The 16,062-nt window shown below is 40.8% G+C and overlaps 1 protein-coding gene across 1 annotated transcript; it reads right to left on the bottom strand.

Moving 5' to 3' along the window:
- Positions 1-4,477: 4,477 nt before the first annotated feature.
- Positions 4,478-8,301, bottom strand: LOC115205516 (metalloproteinase inhibitor 2-like). The gene is made up of 5 exons (XM_029771628.1): positions 7,977-8,301; positions 6,360-6,430; positions 5,487-5,580; positions 5,016-5,140; positions 4,478-4,887 (listed from the first exon to the last, which is right to left on the bottom strand). The coding sequence occupies exons 1-5, from the start codon at positions 8,104-8,106 to the stop codon at positions 4,726-4,728; spliced, it is 582 nt and encodes a 193-aa protein (XP_029627488.1). The 5' UTR covers positions 8,107-8,301; the 3' UTR covers positions 4,478-4,725.
- Between the last annotated feature and the right edge of the window lie 7,761 nt (positions 8,302-16,062).

Below are 16,062 nucleotides of genomic sequence, written 5' to 3'. Positions count from 1 at the left end.
CCTGCTGCTGCCTACCACCGCTGTCAGACTGCTCTATCAAATCAGACTTCTAATATAACACAAATACGAGCCTCAGCTCTATATGGAAAAATCCGGAAACTATAATTTCAAAAAGATATTCTTTCAGTGAAATACGGAAACGTTCTGTATTATATTTAACGGGTGGCCTCCCTACGTCTAAATATTGCTGTTACATTGCACAACCTTCAATGTTATCTCATTATGTACAATTCTGGTAAAGTAATTACTGTCTTTGTTTGGTAGCAATGGTCTTCACACAGAGCCAGGTGGCCCAAACTGGTGCGTATACCCCGACTCTGCTTGCACAAAGAGAAGTGGCAATTTCCCTAGTTAAAAGAAATTCATGTTAGCAGGCAATATTAACTAAATATGCAGGTTTAAAAACATGTGTATTGATTTTGAAGAAAGGCATTGTTTATGGTAAGGTACACATTGGTGCAACAAGTGCTTTTTTTCCCGCCAATGTGCTTTTTATATCACCACCTTTTTGGCGAAGTAGGCAGTGATACGATGATAAATTAACAGGCACCGCATCGATTATATGCTACACAGAACAAGCTAGATAACTACACATGCTGATGATATTACTAGTTTAACTAGCTAGCAACTTACCTTGGCTCCTTGCTGCACTCGCGTAACAGGTAGTCAGCCTGCCATGCAGTCTCCTCGTGGAGTGCAATGTAATCGGTGTCCAAATGCCAATTACCGATTGTATGAAAAATTGAAACCGGCCATAATTCATCGGCCATTCCGATTAATCGGTTGACCTCTTATTTTTAAATCTAACAGTATTCCTGAAAAATATCATCCTGAAGCATCAAGTCTGGGGTGCATTCAGCAGAGCGTAATGTAGAAAGTTCAGATGTTATGTTCTATACATGAAGAACAAATTGTTTTCTCTGAGATGAAGAATGGAATCATGTAGGCTCTAATGGCATTTCTATTTGGAACACTAAACATTTGTCTACTGAATGTGGCCCTTTAGTAGTTTGGGTCTAAACCAGGGCTTTAGCTATGTAATGACGGTGACCATTAAACAACTCGGACTCATTCTTAAGTAATAGTCTTTAGTGGGATGAGTAGTCTATACATTTCAGTCATTTAGCAGACCCTCAAAGACCAGGAAGCTTTTTGAAAACCATCTAAAAGGGCAGTAATTGGTAGATGGGGAACAAATCAGACAGTGATTATCTCTTTAAACATGGTAAAGTTAATAATTAGGTATGAAACCACCCAGACATTGTGCATCCACTATGCATACTCACCAACGTATTGGGCAGCTGCTGACGTTTGAGAACTCATCTCATTTAGAAATCAAACTCTGGTGATCTAATTGCAGAGAACATTGTATACATTTTGGCCAGCTTCTTGTGTTAAGATTGTATTGCACGGTGTGCTATATGTGTAGGATATGCCGTGTTGGCATATGCAGCTGTAGGTTTTAAACCCCCATTCTAGGCTGTTACATTTCTGTAAAGAGTTTATGCTTGTCTATCTGGAGTAAGTTATTTTCCGTTAAAATAATAGCAACGCGCTGCTTTCTATAGACGTTCCCTGCGCCATGCACGACCTGTGATTTCCATGAATCTGATTGGTCACAGAGGTGTCACAAGTCCAAGAGTGGTGGGGCAATTTGTTTTCTGATTGTAACAAAGTTCAGCTTTTCCTCCACAAAAATGTTTGATTGTAATTTTCACCAGATGGGTGCAGTGAAATGTGTTGTTTTAAAAGGTCAGTTATATTAGTATGGCGCCCCTGGAGCAAATTAGAGTTAAGTGCCATGTGCAAGGGCACACAGACTGCTCAGTTATTCCAACCAGTGACCTTTCGGTTACTGGCCACACTAACCACTAGGCCAGTGTTCCCAACCCTGGTCCTCCAGTTCCCCCAACAGAACACATTGTTGTAGCTCTGGACAAACAGCTCATTGAGGGCTTGATGATAGGTTGACAAGTTGAATCAGGTTTGCTTGTTCAGGATTACAATAAAAATGTGTACTGTTTGGGGTACTTGGGAACCAGGGTTGGAAAACACTGCACTAGGCTACCCGCGGCCCCGCTGTCTTCAGCGCCATCGCCCCATGCTCGCATTGTAGGCTGCCTCTTCGCTGTTTGTAATCAGGTGTGTAGTCAGCAAATTTGATTGAGTTGGAGTCGTGCTTGGCCATACAGTCATGTGTGAACATTGTCTGGAAAGCAGGCTATGAACTACATTGAGTTATACGTTGGGCAGAAATTTGAGTTTGAATCAGGAAAGTTTCCTCTCACGACCTCTACAAGCCAGAATGTTAAATAAAAAGATATTTTAATGCATTTTAACGGTTGTCCATGTGGTTGGTCCTTTCCCTGGTAGGAATGGGAGACAATATATCCACAGGAAAGTACAGGTATAATTACATCAACTTTTCAAAGCGCTGTGAGTTCGTTCAGATTTCTATCACGTGAAGAATGCGCAAAACCATGAAAACGCATGCATGGGCTCGGCAAGTATGTTTGCCGATTTATACTGTCATTTGCGCATGGCTACAGAAGCCTATAGCTTCGGTCTCCAAATGTAATTTGTTAAAATCTCTTAAAGATCCGCCCCTTCTTTTTCAATTTTCACCTACAATGACATTCCGAAATCTAACTGCCTGTAGCTCAGGACCTTAAGCAAGGAAATGCATATTCTTGATACCATTTGAAAGCAAACACTCAACTTTGTGGAAAAGTAAATGCATGTAGGAGAATATAACACATTAGATCTGGAAAAAGATAATACACAGAAAAAAAACATCTTTGAAATGCAAGACAAAGGCCATAATGTATTATTCCAGCCCAGGCGCAATTTAGATTTTGGCCACTAGATGGCAGCAGTGCATGTGCAATGTTTTAGACTGATCCAATGAACCATTGCATTTCGGTTCAAAATTTTGTGTCAAGACTGCCCAAATGTACCTAATTGGTTTATTAATAATTTTAAGTTCATAACTGTTAACTCTCTTCAAACAATACCAAGGTATTATTTTTTGGACAGTGCAGTTAGACTAACAAGAATTTAAGCTTTCTGCCAATATCAGATATGTCTACGTCCTGGGAAATTTTTGTTACTTATAACCTCATGCTAATCGCATTAGCCTACATTAGCTCAACCGTCCCGCGGGAGGGACAACGATCCCGTTTTCAGGTTTTAAAAGGCCAACATTTCATAAACTTCACTTTGGAGAAGGTGATATGCTTCGGTTTGCTGCCTTATTACTGGTTTCACATTGGTCTCCAGCAATCATAAGGCAAAATAGATCTTAATTGTCATTTATATTTACAATCCCCTTTTCCAAATGACTCATTTACCTTTTGTACACGTCACCTTCCAATATTTAATGGATTAAATATCTCAACTTGCAGGATTTTCCATTCACCAATATTTTGTGCGTAAAGGACCTCAACACTTTATTCCAGCTGCCAGTTTCCTAACCCTAAATAATATACAGTTGAAATCAGAAGTTTACGTACACTTAGGTTGAAGTCAACCACTCCACAAATGTCTTGTTAACTATAGTTTTGGCAAGTCGATTAGGACATCTTTCTGCATGACAAGTAATTTTTCCAACAATTGTTTAGATTATTTCACTGTATCACAATTCCAATGAGTCAGTGTATGTAAACTTCTAAGTTAACTGTGCCTTTAAACAGCTTGGAAAATTCCAGAAAATGCTGTCAGTGACCATCGAGTTCTTGGTCACCTCCCTGACCAAGGCCCTTCTCCCCCAATTGTGCAGTTTGGCTCGGCGGCCAGTTCTATGAAGAATCTTGGTTCCAGACTTCTTCCAGGTAGGGAGGTTGTGTTCTTGGAGACAATCGATGCTGTAGACATTTGTTAACCGTCCCCACATCTGTGCCCCAATAATCCTTTGAGCCCTACGGACAATTCTGACCTTATGGCTTGTTTTTTAGCGCCGTCAACTGTGGGACCTAAGACATGTGTGCCTGCCCATTCAATTGAATTTACCACAGGTTGAATCCAATCAAGTTGTAGAAACAATGAGCCGCGCAATTTTAACTCTCATAGCGAAAGGTCTGAAACCCTAAATAAGGGATTTTTGTTAAATTGGCAAATAAAATCGAAACCTTTTTGCTTTGCCATTATGGGGTATCATGTGTAGACTGAGCAAAAGCTTGTATTTAATCCATTTTAAGGCTGTAACTTAAAATGTGGTAAGTGGTCGGAATACTTTCCCGAATGCACTGTACTGCCAGTACAGGTGACGTGCAAGTCGGAAATTTCAGTTTTTGCTAGTTCTGACAAGCACTTGAAAACAGCTCATCTCAAGGAAGAAATAATGAGTTTAATTTGGTCAATGACATAAAGCTGAAGTCCTGGTTTAGACAAACTATTCCAGGACCACGTTCAATAATGCCTTTGGTTCCAGTTTAAAAACAAACAAATTAATGGCACAAGAAATTAGTACTTGAAGCGCTGTATTTGTAGTTAATTTTTATTGTACTTTTACAACAAGTGACATTTTCATAAAATTGTTGCTCTCTATCACATTGACCATTTCCTGCAACCTGCCCTCAGTGACATCACAACTTCACAAGTCAATATGGTCCTCTAATTAATTGTTGTAAACTACCTCCTAGATTCATTTAATCATAATTTAGGGTTGTAGCTTTTTTTCTGTGAGTAGATGACCTGTAGAGTTTAGGGGTCATCAATATCCAGAAACTACTTCTTGGGCGGTGCCATCCTCTTGTACCAGGCACAGGACCCATCACCCCCCTTGATACAGGCAATGTTGTTGTCCCAGGGTCCACTTTGGCCAATCGCCATCCACAGGCACTCATCTGGGGCGCTGATCGGACAGGGAAGGGAATTGCAGCGGATGATCTGTAGATCGGAGTAGGTAGAGAGAAAGACCAAGATCAAATACTGTAGCGCTTGCATTTGCTAATGGTGACCTGAGTGCTAAGCGTGCCGTGTAAATACACAACACAGATGTATAGTAATATTAACACCTTGCAATCGCAGCCGCTCTGGTAGCGCAGAGTCAAGCTCCTCATTTGTGTGTCTCTCAAAGCCTCCCAGGACTGAATGAAGTCACACATTATTACATGCACTGTTCCATCAGTATTCAGCCTGCCTGCAGACAAAGGAGATGCTGGCCTTAGACAATGTTCTTGGATTGTTTTTCCCCCCCACATATGGTTAGGATATGAGCCTAGATCTGTCCCTGGAGGAAACTGCAACAAGAAATATACAGATGCAGCCCGGAAATCATCATAAAAAAATGAACTAAACATTCAACTTAATTTCATTAGCATGTATAACGATTTAGAGTTTGTAAGCTAATATAAAGTGCATAGAGAATGTAGTTTCTAAAGCACTTGTTTTCTTATACAAGATGAAGTCAATAGTAGGCTATGAGGCTGTAAGCATTTCTAACCAGTGCTGGCAATGGAACTTAGGTAACCTAGTGAGGACCGCACCTGTGAAGAGATACTCCTTGTTGGTTTCCAGAAACGCGCGACACGGGCCTCCAGTGAAGATGACATGGATATCCTGGTTAGGACCTTTGAACATCTAGCCAATCACAAGGAGAGAAAGGATACATCAAACATCTACAGTTTGATGTGTATATGGCATGTACAGACAGCTTAACCTCACTGGTCTCTTTTACAGAGGAGCCCTGAAATACATATCCAAATACAAGCAGAACAGAAACAGTCATTAACACATTCATCAGTAATAAGGTCCTCAACACATTTTGAATTGCCATAGAGGCAGACAGTTTTAGAACTTTGTTCCACAAAAACAATAAAAAAAAAAAAGGCATTTACCTAACAGAGTAAAGACTGAAGGACTTTTCCAAAGTTATTCATCCCTTACACCAGGTGTGGTAACTGATGTCTGAAGGTTAGTAATGCTGTTCGTTACAATAAAGTTTTGTAAAAGGGTTTAATAAATTAAAATATTGCAATGTGTCAACCTACGTGACATCAAACAGGGCCAACCAACTTCCTCGTTGAGAATGTAGTGTGGAGTACTAGACCTGTCGCCCATATTAAACTGCATCTAACTGCTTTAATGAAGTGGCATCTGAATTAATAGAGATGTCAACATTGTCTAGGACTGGTAGGAACGTTCACTGAAACATGCCTTTGCCACTGAGCAAGAGGCATGACCCATTTTTATAAATAGGCCCTTTTTCTTTTTAAATGGTGGAAGCTCCAATTACACTGCTTGTACCCATCCAGATCTTCAGGGTTGGGTCCAAATTGGGACCAGCTGTCAGACTTGGGTTCGGTGGGCTTCAATGTTTCAGTGCAGGAAGAACCACTTAATATAAAGGCTGATCATACCTTGATCTGTTGGACATCATAGTGGGTGTTACCAGACACAGCTTTCACACCAACCACCTTGGCCCTGATCACTACAAAATAAACAGAGGGAGACATGGTTTAACTACTGAAATAATCAGTTTCTGCTGCACCAGTCAAACATCAGTTTCAGGGTGTTAAGGGATCTGAGAGTACATAGAAGCCATTACAGACCCAAGATGTCACAGGCTTTAGCACTATCCTCTACCAACAGAGCTTGCTCCCTCAAAGCCATCATGCCAAACAATTTACTCTCATGTCAAGTGTTACACATTGTGTCCCTCAATCATTTTGGAGAATATACCACAAAATAAAGTCTCTTCACTTCAGTTTTCCATAAACTAAACAGGAACTGTCCTCAGGGAAGCATGTTGCATGTCATCACTCCTCTTCACTAACAAACAGTAATTGAGTCAAGGTAAGATTCTCTGGAAGGTCAAGTAGCTGCTCATGAGGTAGTGCTGTCCAACACCCTCAACCATCCTGTCTTACCATACTGTATCCATGGTTGAAGTAGAATGAAAAGGTGCCAAGACACTATATTCACAATGACTAACCTATTCTATACGAGGTGTCTATACTCACAGTTGATAGTGTGGTGTTAACAGCAATTTATCAAAATAGAACTACCTTCTCATTTAACAGAATGAACCACCATTAACCAACCTATCTGCGAGAGCCAAACCCTGAATGAGTGAGTACAGTTTACAGAACAGTGACCTAATAGCTGAGACATGTAGCCTAGTCCATTCTGCCATGTACGCCTAATTTATTCTGATGAGTTCTAAGTAAAATGTCAAGTATGTGAAGCTTTGAATAATGTCATGTTGAACATTTCATTTGACAAGTCAGTCATCTTTAGGCCTAGAGCAAGGATGGGAAACTCCAGTCCTCAGGGATCAGAGAGTTTCTATTGACCTGTTCACCGGATGAGCTACCTGTCCCAGACCTGCTGTTCTCAACTCTCTAGAGACAGCAGGAGCGGTAGAGATACTCTGAATGATCTGCTATGAAAAAGCCAACTGACACTTACTCTTGAGTTTCTGACTTGTTGCACCCTCTACAACTGTGATTATTATTTGACCATGCTGGTCATTTATGAACATCTTGGCCATGTGCTGTTATAATCTCCACCTGGCACAGCCAGAAGAGGACTGGCCACCCCTCATAGCCTGGTTCCTCTCTAGGTTTTGGCCTTTCTAGGGAGTTTTTCCTAGCCACCGTGCATCGACACCTGCATTGCTTGCTGTTTGGGGTTTTAGGATGGGTTTCTGTACAGCACTTTGAGATATCAGCTGATGTAAGAAGGGCTATATAAATACATTTGATATTGTAAAAATTAAAGTAGGTCCCTCACCGTTTCACTTGGTTCTTAAGTGGCAAACGTTTCCGTAATGAATACACCCCAGGTATAGCCCATATTGTTACCGACTTAATGTAAATACTTGCGAGAACATGTAAATAGACCTAATGAGCATGTCCTGAAAATAATTACAACGACACAGAATTCATAACATTTTTGCATGATACGGTGTAGTAGGCAGCCTACCAACATGTGAAGAGAAACTACAGAAGTCAGAAATGTCTAAAATGACTTACCGATGTCTGCTTTGCAAAAAGCATGTTGAGGATGTACAATCATGCAAGTGCAAGCTTCTGTGAATTCATCGACCCGCCAGAGGAACAGAACGACCAGAGTAATGAAACAACTACTTACGGACCAAGTCATTTTACAAACAAATTATCTTACTGTTGACTCTATTGGACAAAATAATATTGCGTTAAAGGACACCGTTTACCCTACGACAGTTTATTACTGCGCGAAAACCAAAGCCTTCTACGTATTACATGGAATCAGACGGCTTTTATTGCAGGCTGTGAGCTCCTCCCCGCAGTTAGAACCAAGCCAGTGGTAGGCTGATCACTCTATTAAACCTGAACCACAATCGCCTGTTTATTGGACAACCACAGAACAGGCTCAATTTGCGGCCATAAATGTCATATATAGTCCGCATTTCACTTAAACGATCGGGATCAACCAGCAATATCAGTTTTAGGCTCCACCTACTGGAATTCCTTATAGCTTTGTTGTTTTCATTTATTTATTTGTATCCCCCTTGGCAAGTTTAAAGCAGGCTCAACTTGTCCAACTGGTCAGTTCACTTGACCCAGGCAATGGGGTAACCCTTATATCTCTTCCTCAACTGGCCAGTTCACTTGACCCAGGCAATGGGGTAACCCTTATATCTCTGTCCAACTGGCCAGTCCACTTGACCCAGGCAATGGGGTAACCCTTATATCTCTACCCAACTGGTCAGTCCACTTGACCCAGGCAATGGGGTAACCCTTATATCTCTTCCCAACTGGACAGTCCACTTGACCCAGGCAATGGGGTAACCCTTATATCTCTGCCCAACTGGACAGTCCACTTGACCCAGGCAATGGGGTAACCCTTATATCTCTGTCCAACTGGCCAGTCCACTTGACCCAGGCAATGGGGTAACCCTTATATCTCTACCCAACTGGTCAGTCCACTTGACCCAGGCAATGGGTTAACCCTTATATCTCTGTCCAACTGGCCAGTCCACTTGACCCAGGCAATGGGGTAACCCTTATATCTCTGCTACAGCTTGTTTACGGAATTTCACCTGGTTAGCATCAGGAGAGAAAAAAATGCCACACCACTAATCAGATTCACAGAAATCACAGATCATGCAGGTCGGGCATGGGACAGGAAAATAACTTACTCCCATCAGACACAGGCAAGAACTCTTTACAGCAATGTTGTAGCAGCCTACACCTAAAAGTTAGTGATCTGACATGCTGTATCAGACTGATCAACTGTAGGCCTCTATATGCCTTGTCCGGTCTGGCCAGGGGAAACAAAGTGGTGGTAACAGTCTAGCCTATGACATATGCCTTCTTTAATCCAACAATCAAATCAACAAATAGTGATGACATAGGCTAGACTGTGTTAATGCACCTGTACTTGTAATTACAGATGAACAGTATATGGGTCATTCTACAGAAGTGGTGCAAATTAGGGGATGAAAAAAAATAATAATTTGTATCCTATTTTTACCCCAAACTTCAATTCCTTACCACCCCAAACAATGTGTCACTACCAAAACATAGTGAAAAAGTTTTGAAGAATGGTGAAAATGTAATTTGTCTGAAGATTACAAAATGGGTGTAGGGGTCTAACTATGATATACCAACTGACTCCATTATCATGTGAAAACTGTGGGCCCATAATCATAACCAGTGGGAATTGCCAAGGTTGCAAGCCTTCATTCAAGTTGTCACTATGACACAGGACACACCCTGAAAACACTGAATGGTCAGAAACAGTTAGAGACCTCATGAATGATCTGAACCAGTATCTGTGTGTTAGAGACCTCATGAATGATCTGAACCAGTATCTGTGGGTTAGAGACCTCATGATTGATCTGAACCAGTATCTGTGGATTATAGACCTCATGAATGATCTGAACCAGTATCTGGGGGTTAGAGACCTCATGAATGGTCTGAACCAGTATCGGTGGGTTAGAGACCTCATGAATGATCTGAACCAGTATCTGTGTGTTAGAGACCTCATGAATGATCTGAACCTGTATCTGTAGGTTAGAGACCTCATGAATGATCTGAACCAGTATCTGTGCATTATAGATCTCATGAATGATCTGAACCAGTATCTGTGGGTTAGAGACCTCATGAATGATCTGAACCAGTATCTGTAGTTTAGAGACCTCATGAATGATCTGAACCAGTATCTGTGTGTTAGAGACCTCATGAATGATCTGAACCAGTATCTGTGTGTTAGAGACCTCATGAATGATCTGAACCAGTATCTGTGTGTTAGAGACCTCATGAATGATCTGAACCAGTATCTGTGGGTTAGAGACCTTAACGGTCTTGTGTTACCACCTTATTAATAGGCAGCGTGCAGTAGGATACGTTGATCAGTTGATTGACAGGTGCAGGACTGTAGAACGATACTTTCCTCTAGTGTGGATGCTCACCAACATTTTATAGTTCTGTAGTTTATAGTTTATTATTATAGTTATCGTTATAGTTACTGGCTTTGTGGACGGCCCAAATGTGTTGTGGATGTGACACACAGTGTGCCTGTTTTGCATATGTTTTGCATATGTGTCACATATCAGTTTGCAAACACTGTAAAAAAAAGATATATCATTGAGTTAATAAAACCGCCTACAAACATGGTCTCTTTTCCGTTTTCTTGATAAGGCAGCTCCAAAATGCAGGTGTTTCAGCCTGGCTCAGTGCTTTCAGTGGTGGTGGGGCAAGCCAGCAGAAAATACAGAGCGTTGCGCCGTGATTGGCTCAGTGTTCTGTCACTAATGGGGATACTACGTTACCGCCAAGTATAAGGGGAGAGATAGACATTTCTAGCCCCTTGGATGATGCCGTAGAGCTACCTTAGAAGTGCCCATCCAAGAAGGCTCAAAGTCATTGGTCACAGATAAAATGATGTCAAATCACGGTATATGTACGGTAGCTTCGATTGGACTGATCATTTCAACCTCATACTTTCAAAATCTTAGCTAGCAGTCATCATCATGAATCAAGTCAAACATCTACTGGCAAATCCTTTTGAATCCTTGTCATTTGAAGAGAAATAATGAAGACAAATTATAGATAAAATGTATTGGTGCTCATCGGCCATTGGACATAAGCATTACACAACAAAATGGAAATTTCAAATTCAACAATTTGGAAGGAATCAGTGACTGGCTAATGTTAACTGCAAGCATTGCAAAGCAATCACTATCCTGCTATTCATTGGAGTGTCTGTGTAATCTCAAATCTGAGATGTTTTATTTTATTTATTTAACCTTTATTTAACTTGGCAAGTCAGTTAAGAACAAATTCTTATTTACAATGATGGCCTACCAAAAGGAAAGGCCTCCTGCTGGGACAGGGGCTGGAATTAAAAATATATATATATAAATATAGGACAAAACACACATCACGACAAGAGAGACAACACAACACTACATAAAGAGAGACCTAAGACAACAACATAGCAAGGCAGCAACACATGACAACTGATTAATCGCTATGTCATACTCTACACAGAGATTGACTTTAAAGGCACAGTGCAGTCAAAAATGTGATTGTTCTATGTTTTATATATATTTCTACACTATGAGGTTGGAAGAATACTGTGAAATTGTGAGAATTATGATAATTCACATTTAGTGTAAGAGCTGTTTGAAAATAAATGTCAGCCTGTTTAGGTGGGATTGAGTTTTGGGCGCCTGGTAACATCCCCAGGTGATAAATGAGTGAACAGACCAATACGACCAAACCGTTTTAATTGAAAACAATCATAGTAAGGTACTTAACTGTAGCCCAAAAATCATTTTATATTGAGATAAAAACAGCTGCATTGGACCTTTAAGGTCTGAAAGTCTCTTTCCTATTGGCCAAGACAGCAGAATGTTTTGGTTGTCGGAAGATTATGGTCACTTACCCGAAAATGTGAAGACAGTTGTTAACACAAAGAAATGCCATAACTTGTCAGTCTCTTAATTAAACAATAGGGAGGAAGCAGGAAAATCAGTTTAAATGGCCTGCTACATCGGACACGTAGGCCTAACTGTTACAGAGTGTGAGATTGTGCTCCATGAGAGGAAAACGGTGAGAAGTGAAGTGGGCGGGGACTGGTGGGTAATGCGAGCATGGGGCTATGGAGCTGAATGCAGTGAGACGGCAGGTAGCCTAGAGGTTAGAGAGTTTGGCCAGTAACTGAAAGGTTGCTGGTTCGAAGACAAGGTGAAAACATTTTCTGTGTGCCTTTGCGCAAGGCACTTAACTCTAATTTGCTCCAGGGGCGCTGTACTACTATGGCTGACCCTTTAATACTGCACCGGTGTATATGAAAATAATGCTTTTTTTGGTGGGGGGCAAAGCTGAACTTTGTGCAAGTCGTAGGTAATATCACAGTGCGAGGAACCAATTGAAGCGCACCATAGCATCCAACCCCTACTGGATTGGTGAGGTCAGTACAGGTGCATCAAAGCTGGCACCGAGAGACTGAAAAATATCTTCTATCTCAAGGCCATCAGACTGTTAAACAGCTGTCACTAACACAAAGAGGCTGCTGCCTACATACAGACTTGAAATCACTGGCCACTTTAATAAATAGATCACTAGTCACTTTAATAATGTTTACATATCTTGCATTACTCATCCCAAATGTGTATACTGTATTTTTATACCATATATTGCTTCTTGCCTATGCCGCTCGGTCATCTCTCATCCATATATTTATATGTATATATTGTTATTCCATCCCTTTACTTAGATGTGTGTGTATTAGGTAGTTGTTCTGGAATTGTTAGATTGCATTTTAGATATTACTACAGTGTTGGAACTAGAAGCACAAGCATTTCACTACACTCGCAATAACATCTGCTAACCATGTGTATGTGACCAATAACATTTGATATGATTGGCTGACAATGGCTGTTGATGTGTAACACAACATAGCATGCTTGCTAGCTTGTTAGCACCAACATCAGGGCGAGGCTAGCGTGGTTAGGTGAGTTACCACTATAATAGTATCTCAGCCAGTCAGAGCAGTAGGATAAAGTTGCTCAAGCTCTGCTCGCCCTGACCAAAAGTTATGCCTCCAGTGTAGCAGGTAAAAAAAATTACGTATTTTGCAGCACCCCTACTAGAATTTTTTATTACATTTAAGTCATTTAGCAGACGCTCTTATCCAGAGCGACTTACAGTAGTGAATGCATACATTTCATATTTTTTTCCCCCCGTACTGGTCCCCCGTGGGAATCAAACCCATAACCCTGGCGTTGCAAACACATTGCAAACACCATGCTCTACCAACTGAGCCACACCTAGTTTTAAAAATTCCCCTTCCTATTGGGACAACCACAGAGCAGGCTCCACTTGCCCGGCTGCCATAAATGCCATAAATTGTCCATCGTTCACTTAAACAATAGGGATGAACCAGAAAGATCAGCTTTAGGCTACGCCTACTGGAATTCCTCACTGTTTGTTTCTCCCATCACCTGCGGCAAGGGGGTAACCCTTAAAGTCCCTAGTACAACTACACTATATATACAAAAGTATGGGGACACCCCTTCAAATTTGTGGATTGGGCTATTTCAGCCACAATCATTGCTAACAGGTGTATAAAATCGAGCACACAGCCATGCAATCTCCATAGACAAACATTGATAGTGGAATGACCTTACTGAAGAGCCTTCTTTCATCCAAAACATATTAAATCAATAAATAGTGATGACATAGGCTAGACTGTGTTATACACCAGAGGTCTGTCTGTAATAAAGCGCTGCTCTGCGTTCTTGACATCACCATCAACAAAACAAGTCCTACAGGCCCTAGTTTTGTCACACCTGGATTACTGCCCAGTCATATAGTCAAGTGCACAAAGAGGGACATTGGCAACTTACAATTGGCCCAGAACAGAGCTGCACAGCTGGCCCTTAAAAGTACATGGAGAGCTAGCATTAATAACATGCATGTCAATCTCTCCTGGCTAAAGTGGAGGAGAGATTGACTTCATCACTGCCTGTATTTGTGAGAGGTGTTGATGTGTTAAATATACTAAGCTGTCTGTTTAAATTACTAGCACACAGCTCAGACATCCATGCATACCCCACAAAACATGCCACTAGAGGTCTCTTCACAGTCCCCATAGCTAGAACAGACTATGGGAAATGCACAGTACTACATAGAGCCATGGCTACAAGGAACACTAGTCCACATCAAGTAACTCAAGCGAGCAGTAAAATCAGATTGAAAAAGCAGATAAAACAACACCTCACGGCACAACCAGGACTGTGAGGACACACGCACATATTGTAAAATGTAGTAATGTAGTATTTTACATTTTATATTGTAAATGTGTAATATTAGAGTAATAATGTAGTAATGTCTTGTATGATATATGGTTTTATTTATGATGTAGGCTGTTGTTTTGTTTGATGTAATTGTTTTATTTATGATGTAGGCTGTTGTTTTGTTGTGATGTAATTGTTTTATTTATGATGTAGGCTGTTGTTTTGTTGTGATGTAATTGTTTTATGTATGATGTAGATTGTTGTTTTGTTGTGGTGTAATTGTTTTATTTATGATGTAGGCTGTTGTTTTGTTGTGATGTAATTGTTTTATGTATGATGTAGATTGTTGTTTTGTTGTGGTGTAATTGTTTTATTTATGATGTAGGCTGTTGTTTTGTTGTGATGTAATTGTTTTATTTATGATGTAGGCTGTTGTTTTGTTGTGATGTAATTGTTTTATGTATGATGTAGATTGTTGTTTTGTTGTGGTGTAATTGTTTTATTTATGATGTAGGCTGTTGTTTTGTTGTGATGTAATTGTTTTATTTATGATGTAGGCTGTTGTTTGTTGTGATGTGAATGTTTTATTCCTGTTTTGAACCCAGTAAGAGGAGCTGCTAAATACTACAAATACAAAATACTTTTGCCAAAGTCATACACTCCTGGGGCCTGTTGCACAAAAGTAGAATTAAGACATCCGGGATAAATGACTCAGCTGAGCTCAATGAAGCCAAAACATGTGCGTCCAGGCTTAATTGGTTGCACAAAGACCAAGCCAGGATGAGCAGACACGGATTCATTAAGCCAGGTGAAACCAATCCTGGATAGGTGCGCGCTCACGGCTCACTCAAATAGACCCCGCCACAGATCACAGATTAACTGATTTACCATGGCAACTAGAGCCGCGTACTTTTCCCCGTCGGAAGCACAAATCCTCATGGAGGCATACGAGGAGGTAAAAGATATAATTAAGAAGAAAGGCAACACCGCCACAGTGATAAAGCAAAGAGAAAAAGCGTGGCAAAGTATTGCAGACCGCCTGAATGCGTAAGTAGTGCACAATTACACAGTTACCGCTCCGCTGAAACATCACAATTACAATTCAAATATTTAATTCACATCTCCAAAAATGCAGTTGTACTGTAATTATGAAACGGTTAAATTTTTAATTGAAATGCACTGCAGATATGAGTGAAATTGTGTAAAGTAACTCCATCACACTGTATAAAGCTATGATAGATTTTTTGATATTTTTACTGAAAACAAGACAAAAATACCAAGTAATTTTTTGCAGTGTGACTCCATTAAATGTGTGTGTGTGTGTGTGTGTGTGTGTGTGTGTGTGTGTGTGTGTGTGTGTGTGTAGATTAAACATGAACGGGCCAAAACGGACATGGCAGCAGGTCAAAATCAAATACAAGAACATTCTGCAGAATGGTATGGTCCCTGACTAATATTTAACAAAGCACAAGCATATATTGTACCCAGAAGGTGCCTGCTCACACATTGTCTGTACTGTTTTAGCAGTGAAAAAGAATACCCACAGACAAGGCACGGGTGGTGGGTCACCAAAGGCTGACCTTACCCCAGCAGAGGACATGGCCTTGGAGCTAAATAAAGGCAGGCCCGTCTTAGAGGGGATCCCTGGGGGGAAAGAGACGAGCATAGGTTCCTCCCAAGATGCCACCCGCTTCATTCAAGGTATGTCCTTCCATCTCTACATGGGATACAACCACATTCATATTGAATCAATTTGGACTGTCTGACTTTGGTTTACCTATTGCCTTGCAGTGTCTGGCAGCACTGTGTTCCTGTTAGAGCCACCAGCA

The sequence above is a fragment of the Salmo trutta genome, chromosome 1 (genome assembly GCF_901001165.1).
Source record: "Salmo trutta chromosome 1, fSalTru1.1, whole genome shotgun sequence".
Lineage (NCBI taxonomy): Eukaryota > Metazoa > Chordata > Actinopteri > Salmoniformes > Salmonidae > Salmo > Salmo trutta.
Note: the sequence above shows the minus strand (reverse complement) of the source record. Positions and strands in the feature narration are given on the sequence as shown.